Source organism: Geotrypetes seraphini, chromosome 18, assembly GCF_902459505.1.
Source record: "Geotrypetes seraphini chromosome 18, aGeoSer1.1, whole genome shotgun sequence".
NCBI lineage: Eukaryota > Metazoa > Chordata > Amphibia > Gymnophiona > Dermophiidae > Geotrypetes > Geotrypetes seraphini.
The window spans coordinates 1,252,762-1,265,072 of record NC_047101.1 but is presented as its reverse complement, the minus strand read 5'-3'; the positions used below and the strand labels follow the sequence as shown (position 1 = coordinate 1,265,072).

Here is a 12,311-nt window from a genome sequence, read left to right as displayed (position 1 = left end):
AATAGGGTGAGATATTTCCATCATATGTTTATTTACTTTATAATAACTGATCAGGGTTGATGTCTGTTGTATCTGATGGTATTGCACTTTTAAGCTAAAGCCCAATTATTGGGGCAGAAATATCAAATTCATATTTAATGATGCTGATGGGTAGAGTTGATTTCAGAACTGAATTCTCAGATCTGGGTGGACAGGTTCTATGATTTGGTGAAAGAATTTCTTTATTTTTTATTTTCTTTACTTTTTTTTAGTCCGTCCTCCCAAAAGAGCCCAGAATGGGTTACATAAATCAATAACAGGATGATGCAACTACATACTCTTAAGTAGATAAGATTTGTTAATATGTTAGAACTCAGAGTCCACACTTGTGGATTTTTTTTATATATAAAGAGAGGTTTCTCCCAGGCTGGATCTCGTGCTTATGTCATTTAGAAACATAACAGCAGATGAAGGCCATGTGGCTCATTCAGTCTCCTCCTCTCCCTAAGAGATCCCATGTGTCTATACCAGACAGAGTCTTTGTCTCCCCCACCTGTTCCGGGAATTTGTTTCACACATCTATCACCCTTTCTGTAAAAAGGTATTTCCTTAGATTACTCCTGAGCCTATCACCTCTTAGCTTCATCCTAGGCCCTCTCATTCTACAGCTTCCTTTCAAATGAAAGAGACTTGTCTCATGGACATTTAAACATCTCTGTCGTATCTCCCTCTCCTGCCTATCCTCTAAAATATATTGAGATCTTTTAAGTCTTTCCCCATATGCCTTATGATGAAGAAAACAGATCATTTTAGAAGCCTTCCTCTGGACTGACTCCATCCTTTTTATGTCTTTTTGAAGCTGAGGCCTCCAGAATTATACACAATATTCTAAGTGAGGTCTCCCCAAAGTCTTATACAGAGGCATCAATATTTCCTTTTTCCTACAGACGTACCTCTCCCTATGCACCCTAGCATCCTTCTAGCTTTCGCCGTCACCTTTTCAACCGGTTTAGCCAGCTTAAGATCATCACATACAATCACTCCCAAGTCCCGCTCTTCTGTCGTGCACATAAGTTCTTCACCCCCTAAGCTGTACCGTTACTTTGGGTTTTTGGACCTTGCATTTCTTAGCATTAAATTTTAGCTTCCAAATTTCAGACCATTCTTCAAGCTTCGCTAGGTCCATCCTCATGTTATTCACACCGGATGGTCTATATCCCAGGGTACTAAAAGAACTCAAACATGAAATTGCTGACCTATTGTTAGTGATCTTGTTGCTAAAATCATCTGTAGTACCTGAAGATTGGAGGGTGGCCAATGTTATGCCGATTTTTAAAAGGGGGTCAGTCCAGGGCAGAACTGGGAATGGCCTCTTTTTCTTCACCTCAGCTACTTGCTTTTACTCACTTTCCTTACAAAATGGTTTGTTGCCCTTACAATAGCTCCTTGAAGGTTTCCCCACTGCTTTCCTACTTCTTCCAGTTGTTCCCATCCAGACAACAATTCCTGGATGTAATCCCCCATCCAAAGAAAGTTTATTTTAAAGATTAGAACATTTACTTTTGAATGAGCCCTGTCTTAATATTAAACCACACCATGCGGTGATCACTAGACGCCAGACGATCACCCATTGTAACATCAGAAATACTTTCTCCATTTGTAAGTACTAAGTCCAGTATGACCCCAGTGCTGGAACTTGCTTCTTCTAGATGGTTGGAGAGTTGCCCTCCCAGTGGTTGCATTGCTATGTGTGTGGGGTGGGGTCTGGTCCTGCAGAACCAATATGTCCCAGGATGTGGTCCTCATTTTTAGAAGACTTTTCCTCTGCCACTTCATCCAGCTGGCACCAGTCACTGGTAAAGACCCTACATCTGCCTAATAAGTGCTACTATCATAATGCGATTGGAACATCTGTTAAGTGCAAAAAGCTCTCTTCCAGATAAATTCACCAGAATTGTAGTGAACATTTTTCACTGAATATCATCTACCTCGTGAATAAATGCCTTTTAATGCACCCTATGAAGGCAATCTGTTTCCAGTATAAACCCATTTGGGAAAAATGACCATGAGAGGTTTTAGAACCAAGTTCTCCACATTTCCTTCACCCAGAGGCTGTGAGTGGCAGAAAACAGGCTTAGTGTGTGTTGCCAGAATTTTCTTTTTATTACCCATAATATTGAAGAGGATAGAGTGCTTTATTTATTTATTTATTCATTTGCTTTAATTGCTGGGAGGCACATTTTCCCTTTCATTATTGGATCTGGAACATAATGTACTCAGCTTCCTGTAAAAATCTGAGCATCTCACTCCAGTCTTAGTGTATCAGATACCCACACATCTGAAACACAAGTGGTTCTGTGGATTGACTGCTCTCCCTGAACTGAGAGTCGATCAGGGGAAATAATTAGGGAGGGGCATTGAGTGAAACTAGATCCAGGCAGGGGGATCTGGTTCCAGTTACAGGGCAGAGAGCTCTGGGGCCTGCCTATTCCAGCATGAACAACAGCTTTACTATTCTAGGGCACTGGACTGGTGTGAAGAGCTCCTGGGTTTCTGGGGTCAGCCATATTTTCTGGACCCTTGTGGACAGGGACCTTGTTTATTTTTGGGTTTCAGGCAGGGCAGACATGTCCATTTGTATTCTTGGTAAATAAATGCTTATTCATCTCAGTATGGAGGCAACGAGGGGTGTAGCTTCCTGGAAATGCCAAACTTGCTGGGAGGTTATCTGATCTCTGGCTATATTTGTATCTTAGTGGTGTAACACTCAGGCAGTCTGTCTTGGGACAGGGATGCAGGTTTGCTGCAGCGACGTTGTGGTCTGAGCATTAGGTGGGCATTGCGGAGACAGAGGGTTATTTGCTGCTTCTCTCGGTGGAAATGCCTTCTTCTCTTCTCAACTGCTGAGGTTGGGTTTTGCATACTCTCTGCACTTATGAGCCATTCTTTAATCTGAGTTCTTTTTCTTCTTTCCTGTCTGCAGGTGGAGACTCTAAAAAAAGTCAGTAAGCCTTTTTTCTTTTCTCTTCTTTTCTCTGCGTTTTCTCTGTGTGTGTGTGGCATGATCCGTGTTTCCTACCTAAACCTCCCTCAGAAAATTCCACATGATGTCAATGTCCCCATGTAGGAGTTGATGCCACTCCTTTCCCTGCCCACAGTATCTGCTGGGCTAAAGCTGGTGGCAGACATGAGGGTATTCTGGCTTCAGCTGCTCTGTGCCTTTTATTCTCAGGCTTTCTACCAAGCGATGAGACTTTTTCTTAGAGTCTGGAAGATTGTGGCCCTCAGAATAGGCCAAGCATGGCTTTTGACACCCAGACAATGTTGGGAAGAGCGCTGCATGGGATATAAACCTCTCTGGAAGAGAGAGAGAGAGTGATAGGGCTTCTGTTCACTGATGGGAAGGCTGGTTGCATGGGATTTCCCCTTTCTTCGCATCACCTTAGTAAGAAATGGTGTAATCGGGGAGCCAGGATCTTCCCTCCAGCAAGAGTTGGGACTACGATTGTAGCTGATGATTAAATGAATAGATAGCTGGATCACTTGGTAATTTGCCTGCTCTGAAGGTACTGAACTTCACAAGTCACTTGGAGCCAGATGCACTAAACAGGATTGGTAAGAATGCGTGGGTCTGCTCTGATCTGATTTCTGGACGATTCTAAAAGAACAACAAGCAGCAAGAGAGATATCTATTCCAACTTACAGTTACATTTATTTAAAAGGACAACAAATGTCCAACATTAGTATTTGATTAAAAAGCATATATGGTCCCAAAATAGGAAATCAAGGAAAGTCCCGACTCGGATCCAAGTTTTGGCCAATAGGTTACTTATATACATTCCAGATGACTCCTAGAGTTTATTTGTTGTCCTCTGAAGAAGGCAAATTTCTTCGCTGAAACTTGGATCCAAGACAGAACTTTCCTTGGAATTCTATTTTGGGACCATATATGCTTTTTAATCAAAGACTAATGTTGGACATTTGTTGTCCTTTTAAATAAATGTAACTGTAAGTTGGAATAGACATCTCTCTTGCCACTTCTGTTGTTCCGAGGCTAGTCCTCTTCTTCCTCGATTCTAAAAGAGCTGTTGATGCACTAAAAATTTGCATGCAAATGATTCGCGTGGAGGTTCATCGTAATCCCTGTCTCTCCCATCCGATTGATTGCTGCGAGAGTGACTCTCACACATTCACAGAGCCAGCAGGGGAAGCCCCAAAGCAGCCTCCTGCCACTCAGCTTCTCAGGGCAGGAAACCTTTTTTTTAATAGGCATAGATGCTGTGTGTATTACACAAGCACAATATCTGCCCCATTAAAAAAGAAAAAAATACCCCCCCCCCTTGCTGATGATGGCTTTCCCTGGCATTCCCTCAATGAACTGGCACAAGGGACTGAACCACCCCACCTGCACCAGCGAAAATTGGCAGGAGGGATGCCCACTCTCTCCTGCCAACAGATGCTCCCCCACACCAAGTGCCACTCCCCACCTGACCCATTCCCTCCCCTCCCCCACAAAAGGTAGGAGGGATATCCACTCCCTTTTGCCACCGGATGTTCCTCTGAATCTCCCCCAAACCTCCACCCCCCACCAGTACCTTTGTCTGAAGAGAGCAGGAGGGAAGCAGCTCTGAGGCCTGCTGATCCAAAATGGTGTGCCTTCCCCTCCTTGGTGCATCAAGTGATGCATGGGGAGGGGCCTAAGGACTTGATTGGCTTAGATGCCTCAGGCCCCTCCCAAAAGAGAATGTGGTAAATGCAGTTAGTGTAGCTGAGTTTTTAGAAAGGGCACTGGTCTTTGACCTGGGAGCTGCTGTGGGAGCAGACTGCTGGGCAGGATGGACCTCTGGTCTGACCCAGCAGCGGCATTCTTATGTTCTTATGGAGCAAAAGTCAGTAGATTATTAAGGCAGACTTGTAGAAAGCCACTGCTTTTGCCTAGAGATAGTTAGCATGGAATCTTGCTATTTGGGGGGATCCTGCCAGACCACAGTTTGAAACAGGACACTGAGCGCTATGGACCTTTGCTTTGGCCCAGTTCTTGAGTTGCACGTCTGCAATGTTTGAAAAGCAGATGGCGTTAGGAGGGTCATCCACGCATGCATGGATGTTCCTTCTGACCAAGACGAGGGGGCGGGGCTAGGGGCGAAACTGGGATATGGGTGAGTGGGTGGAACTGGGCGGCGGGTCTATGGGTCTGGATTTTACATAAGTGAAATCTGGTAACCCTACTAGAGTGTGCTATGTGATTCCACTGCTTGTGTCCAGTGGGTGGGTGCTGGGGGAGGGGAGAGGTTGGTGCTTGGCAAGTGTTTGGTGAGATTCCTTTATGCAGGGAAGGAAATTCTTTCTCTCTTTTTCTGGTCTCACAGCATCGGTGATCACACAGTGGAGGTCAAAAGCCATTGCCCATCATTTGTCTCTCTACAGACGAGGCCCTATATGGCCTAAGTCCTGCATCCCTCTATGAATTATCCAGAAGATAAGTAAGAATGCAGAGACTCCTGGGCAGAAGAGGGAAGGGATCCGTGATGTCTGAAGCAAGCACGGAGAGGGCTGGGAGGAGCACAGTGCATGCATTGCAGGGACTGTGGGATAAGGCTAAGGGGCAAATGCGCTTGAGCTGCTGCTAGTGTTATTCATGCATGATCAGTCCCAGAGTAAGTTATAGATGTGGATGTGCAGCGTCATATCACTTTCATGACTTGTGTTGTTGCTTTCAAGGAGACAGTTTGATTCACCTGCTTTTTGGTTCCTGAAATGCAAATATTCCCCCCTCCCCCAGGTAACTTTTCAGGTCTAAAACCTGCAAGTTCCGTCCCCCCCCCCACCCCCAGGACCTTGATTAAATTTAACAATTGTGATCACAGAAACATCCTATAAAAAAAGAGGTTCACGTATGTGCGGATGGTTCTTTTGCCTTTGGGACCTATTGTTTTGCCTTGACTTTAGCCGTTCCTTGCTGTCTCTAAGAAGCTGCTACTCTAGGCAGCCACCTAATCTTGCCTAATACTTGAGTTGGTCCTGACTGCAGGTGCTGGTATTTCATGTCCAACCTAAGGCCCGGATTCTACCAATGGTGCCACCTTAAAACTGGCTGCCAATTGCTTCAGAAAAGGCAGGTGCCAGAAGTGTAGGTCAGGATTTTACCAGAATCATGCCTACGGAGGCACTAACACCACTTCTGTAGGCATGATTCAGGTGCTCTTTTCTTAGGCACCTACAGTTTTTCTTTCAACACTGATCATGTGTTAATCGTACAATGACGCCGTTTGGAGAATCATGGCCACTGCAACTGTAGGCCAGGATTTTAAAGGCGCATATTTCCAGCACCTATCTTGATGAGAATCACAACTATGAAGACCCCTAAAGTCACTTCCAGTATTAACTACGCCTATTATGACCTTAAGTGCCCTCAGCTGCCTCCATAGTCATGAGAACGGAATTTTAATAATAATAACTTTATTTGTAGACCACAATACCTCACAGTTTAATGCGGTTTACAACAAGAGAAAACTGTACAAACACAACGATATTACATCAATTACATTATCATAATCACAGATACAATAAATTAGCAATTCACTATACAAATTTATCAAACAGATAAGTTTTCAAGAGTTTCCTAAAATCCTGATAAGAAAAGGAAGACATAATCAGACCACTAAAATTCTTATTCCATTTGCCTGCTTGGTTTTAAATCGGTCCAGTCAATTAGGGCACCAGCCACATTTAGAGAATCCAGGCCGAAATGATCCCAGATGCTTCCTCTCCTGCACTGCTCTAGTTATCCTAGGAGAAGTATCTGGTGAACATTTCATCCTTGGAGAATGAAGAGTGCGTTTGGAGGGAATCATCTTCTCCTGATAATAATAATAATTATAATAACTTTATTCTTTTATACTGCCCTAACCAGGAGTTCTAGGCGATTTACACTAAGAGGAGCTGGACAATCAGCAAAGTACAATCATTCAGTAAAAATACAGTTACAAACTATAAAAAGCCCTAATTAGGTAATAAATTTATCAAACAAAGTGGTCTTAATTAATTTTCAAAAAGAGCCAAGATTGCAATTTACCTGCTTGAAACGCTAAGGTCCTATCTAAGAAGGTCTTATATCTACACCCATTTGTCTTTGGATAAGCAAATAAGTGAAAACTTCTAGTTTCCCTTGTTGGTCTACACAACTCAAAATGAGGGGAAAGGTAAACTGGAGACAATCCCGATATCAACTTATAGCAGATGCAGGAAAATCTGAATAATAAATACTCTTACCTCCAACGGCAGCCTATGTAATAACCGATAGTAATCAGACAACCATGTTCTGGATTATCCTCAATTTCCTTTACACTAATCCAGAATAGATCAAATGAATGACTGTACCAATAGTCTGAACGATAAAGGGTCGAAATATTTTTTTATGCTTCGTAGTTTCCACAGTGCAAAAAAGCATTTTTTTACCACTGAGTTGTTATGTTCAACCAAAGTTAGAGAGCGGTCTAGCGTGACTCCCAGGGCAAGGAAACATGCAAAAGAGTTTGACATAGACGATTTCATCTTAACATTTCTCATCATCTATCTGATTATGATATGGCGTCTGTGTTTTATTTTGTCCCCTCCTTGGGATAAGGCGACTTAGAAATAAATGAAATGAAATGTTCCAAATCTGTTTTTCCCCTCCCTCTGCCCAGTTAATTCCTGTGGTGTTAGTTATGTCTATGCTTTGCAGTGTGTTTAAGTAACGAGCAGTTTGGGCTCCGTAATCCATGTATTTGGGATGATATCATGAGTGCAGCTTGCTGAATTTGTTCTGTGCCAGGAACAGATAGGTACATCTTGGGAGAAGGATGTAAGTGAACCAGCTTGGGGGACGGGATAAGCCTGGCCATCTGAAACCCACACAAGAGCTCCTCTGCTTTTCCCAGGTTATATAGGCACGCAAGTAGCTCCAAATTTAAATGAATCGAGTCTGTAGTAACTTGGAACAATTTTTACACTGAAGTGCAGGACTCCAAAAGAGGAGCAATTTTATTTGTAACTGTAGACCCTCCTCATTTGCCTAAAGCCCCTCAGACCCAGATGCTGGAAGAACTAAAGGTTGGTCTTGTCAGATAAAGGTTTGTTTGACTGTACACTGCATGCAGACTAGATTAAGAGGTTCCGAGAGGGTTTCTCCAAAGTCTGTGCTTCTAACTGCCATCCAATACGTAACTGTCCCAGGCACTCTTTGAGGATGGAGAGCGTGCCAGCATTTCTTCCCAATGACTCCAGCAAAAGACGACTGATTGAGGACACAGAAGACTGGCGGCCCCGGACCGGCACTTCCCAATCCCGCTCTTTCCGCATTCTTGCCCAACTCACAGGCACAGAGTTCAGTAAGTGTGATGGGGGCAAGTCTTAGAAGGGTGTGGCAATTTACAGTGGATACTGAGAGTGACTTGCAGAGGGGACTGCTGGTTTGGGAGTTGTTTACAAGATAATCAGAAGCTACTGGGAAGAAGAGAGGTCTCTGGGGACTTTGGAGAACTGTGAGAATCTGCTGAGATAGGACACTGGAGATCTGAATGGCTGATGGAGTTTAATGGGAACAAATGCAAAATTAGGAGTCACCCCCCCAAAAAAAAATGATCTTGGTTGAAATGTTCAGCTCAGTATGTCAAGGTTACTAAAAGGGCAAATAAGGGCTTGTCTGAAAAGGGATCATCATGTCTCTTTATATGAGTAGCCCTAATTCATCTGAACCTTGAGTATGCTCTTGTCTGATTTGGAATGTGAACGGCAGAATTGTATACATCAGCTGGTGCATGATGGGTAGCCAGTGGGCAGATTGTAGAAGTGGAGTGACATGGTTATATCTTGTGGCTCTTGAAATGATTTTCACTGAGGTGGTCTGTATTAATTGCAGCCTACGAAGATCTTTCTGTCTGATTCCCTGATGCAAAGTGTTACAGTAGTCTAAATGGGTAGTGATAAGGAAGTGAAAACCAGCAAAGTGGTTGAATTAGCCAATGGGAAGATCTTGTCAGGGCTTTACTTTTTTCTCTTAACAGGCACTTAATGTATCCCAGAGTTGCAGGGCTTGAAGTTCTTGGGTGGAGGGGTGCAGGTGCCTCCATTTCAACTGATACTTTCCAGTGATCATTCCCAAGGGAAGCAGAAGCTGGGAATGCAAGGTCTTCCTCTTTCTCTAGCCTTACCTCCTCTTTTCTCTCTCTCCTTGCTTTGCTTCAGTGCAAGATCCCAGTGAGGAACATAACCAGTCCAGGTAAGGTGGTGAAGCCATGAGCCTATGGCTACCAGCATGGGGTCTGCAGAGGGGCTACATCGGGCAGGAAGGTGGACCACTAGATACTTAAACTGGGAGTGGAGTTCACTGAAACTTCAGCCTAGGGAGGGGAGATGGAGGTGTGAGGGGGGGGGTCCCAGCATGCCTCCTTTCTTCCTTAGACAGTGCAGGTAAAGACTTTATGGAATGATGGGCCTAACCTGAAGATCAGTCCATATGTTGCATGAAAGGAAGTACATGTGCTCCTCCTGCTTAATCATGTTCTTCTGCTGGAGAACTTTGAGAAACTATGACATTCTCTTACTGTCTAATTTGGCTCCTGTTGCTGTTTCATTTCTTCTCTTTCCAACTCTGGCCTACCTCTCTCTGTAGGGAAAAGTTTATCATGGAGCTGCAGAGCCCTCGCTACACCAAGCTACGTGACTGGCATCATGATAGATCTGCTTGTTCTCTTAACATCAGACCTTGAGTGAAGGCGATGTTCCTCCATTTAACACCTTCTACTGCTGCTTATAAACTCAGCTATTAAAACAAGACAGACAGTAACTTGAACTCTGATGTGCTCTTTATTTGTCTGTGTGCTTCTTGAAGCTCAAGGATTTAGGCTTGATACTTTCTTTGGGAAACTGGGAGAGGAGGAATTAGTTTGTCCTCTTTTGTAGACTGCTCTCAGCACAGCCACCTGTCAAGAAGGCTTCCTTCTCTCTTTCACCTAGTCATGGGTAGCCTGGACCTCCATCCAGCTGAAGAGCCATCACTAATGAGGTTTACAAGTATGGGCTAGATAGTCTGGGGCCTGGATAAAAACATGGAAATCATTCACGGTGTGGGTGACAATTTTCTGATGAGCACAAGGTAGAAAGAGACGTTATACATGGGAAAGTGGCCCAGCTCCAGGAGCTTCACGGTAGGTACAGCATGAATATTTTCTGGACAAACTACTATTATGGCAATGTTCCATTACATGATTATGTCTGTTACAAAAAAGGGGACCTGTCCTTCTCAGGTCATTGCTAAATCTAGTCTGTTGTCTTTGGGTTCTCTTGGTGCCACAGATCTCACTTGCAGCTTGCGAAGAGAAATATGGGATATTTAGGAAACTGCCCCTCTCACCCTTCATTGGTCCACCTTCATCTGGCACTGAAAGAGTTTGGAGAAGAATGTTGTAGGTTTTTTCTCTATATGAAACCCTGGAGAGAGAGCTCTGGCTGACAGCCTCTAGAATGCCTTTCTTCTGACCTTATGTGCTGAATTAAATACAGGGCTTTTTTTCCAAGCAGTAGGCGTCAGTAGCGGCACTGTTTCCAGCCTGTCAAAATTGCCAAAACGCAACTGAGCAGAAAAGTCTTGGAGCATGCACAGGCTCAAAATCTGCTGGTCCTGCTCCCTCTGACACAGAAAGTCTGCATTAGCGGGGGCAGGAAGGTAGACAAAGTGCCCACACAGGCTCTGGGAATCTGGGCTGCTTTTTTAATTCTGCTGCAGACCTGGGAGGGTGGTGGTGGTGGCAGCAGCTATGACAACACAGTGACATAAGGTGAGATACTAAAACCAAGAAGGAAGGGACCCCCCCGAGGGTGGGGGTGGAATGAACTGAAGATGCTGAATGGAGCAAGGGAAGAGATGGAGATTTTGATGTGGGGGGAGAGCTGGAAGGAAGAGAGGAGGAACATTGAACAGTGAGGGGAGTGGGGAGGGGAGGGCAGGGCAGGAAGAGAAGAAAGTGAACAGTTACTGGACACAACTGAAAGAAAAAAAAAAAAAAAAGGGAGATGCTGGACATAGATGGGGTTTCCAGTTCCGTTTTGCTCAGCACTTTTTTGTGGTCAGATATTTTGGATTTGGTTTTGCTTATGTGAAAAAAGTGAGGCAGTCTGCTGACATGTAGTCCTGCGTCTTCTCTTCTCCCAGTGGTTGTTCTACGGACTGGCTTTGCAGCGCTGCCTTTGTGTGTGGTTGCAGTGTGCATGGCTACTGTGTGGGTGGAGCCACAGTCACTCAGCCCCCCCTCTCCCAAGTAGCAGTTAGAAAAAAAATCACAAATTAACCCTATCCTATAAGAGAGAGCAACTGCTCAAAAAAGCTCAGGTCTCGTATAGACATACAGTGTTTTGCAAAGGTCTTCACACCCTAATGCACATTTCTCATTCGGTTGAAAATGCCTTAAAGCTGACATTTATTTCAATGAGCTGCACAATTAAAGAAATATTCAAAAGGTACTTAAGAATAAAAATGCTAAAAGACGTGGTTGCAAATGTCACCACACCCTTTGACTCAGCACTGGTGGAAGAGCTTATTTAAGAACATAAGAATAGTCTTATTGGGTCAGACCCATGGTCCATGTGGCCCAGTATCCTGTCTTCATGGGTGCCAGTCCAAGTCACAAATACCTGGCAAAAAACCCAAATAGTAATAACATTCCATGCTAGTGATGGCTTCCTCCATGCCTTTCTCAATAGCAGACTATGGACTTTTCCTCCAGGAACTTGTCCACATCTTTTTTAAACCCAGCAACATTAATCGCTCTTACCACATGCTCTGACAATGTGTTCCAGAACTTAACTATTCTCTGAGTGAAAAAATATTTCCTCCTATTGGTTTTAACTTCCCTAGTCCCTGTATAGTCAGTTAAGATCTTACCATTGGCTTTGCTCTTGACAAGACAACAAAAGGTAGAAAAAAATTAATTTATTTTATACTTTGTGATTAGAATATTTCACATTTGAAATATGTATCCGGCTAGAGCTATTAGACATAACTGGGGACTGCAAAGCCCAAGCTGTGCTTCTTTAACTTCCAGCTGGCTTAGGGCTCTCTCTGACCAGGGGGCAGTTGCCCTAGTTGCTCCCCTAACACTATTCCTGCCATGTGTGACTGAAATATTCTGTTAGCTTGATTTTTCTATGTAGCATTCTGCAATAATTTGGCTTGTTCGGTTTTCTCGATAGTAGAGGGGATATTTGTGAAGAGGAAGGAAGACGGGTTTTGTTGATCCTTGCTCTGTATTATTTATGTTTATAAAATGACAATTGTACAGAATATTATTTCT

General features: G+C 43.8%; 1 protein-coding gene across 12 annotated transcripts in view; it reads left to right on the top strand.

The window, feature by feature from the left end:
* Positions 1-12,311, top strand: part of PDLIM7 (PDZ and LIM domain 7) — a 52,954-nt gene that overhangs the window by 22,458 nt on the left and 18,185 nt on the right. The window contains exons 1-6 of one of the 12 annotated variants that reach the window (XM_033927023.1): positions 2,414-2,537; positions 2,963-2,980; positions 5,349-5,462; positions 8,197-8,351; positions 9,208-9,241; positions 9,635-10,169. The exons of 3 other annotated variants lie outside the window; for them this stretch is intronic. Coding sequence is in view for 1 of the 9 variants with exons in the window: in XM_033927029.1 (XP_033782920.1) it covers positions 9,027-9,114 (88 nt within the window). In the remaining 8 variants the exon portion in view is untranslated. 8 more of the 12 variants (XM_033927021.1, XM_033927024.1, XM_033927026.1 and 5 more) reach the window with 8 other exon arrangements.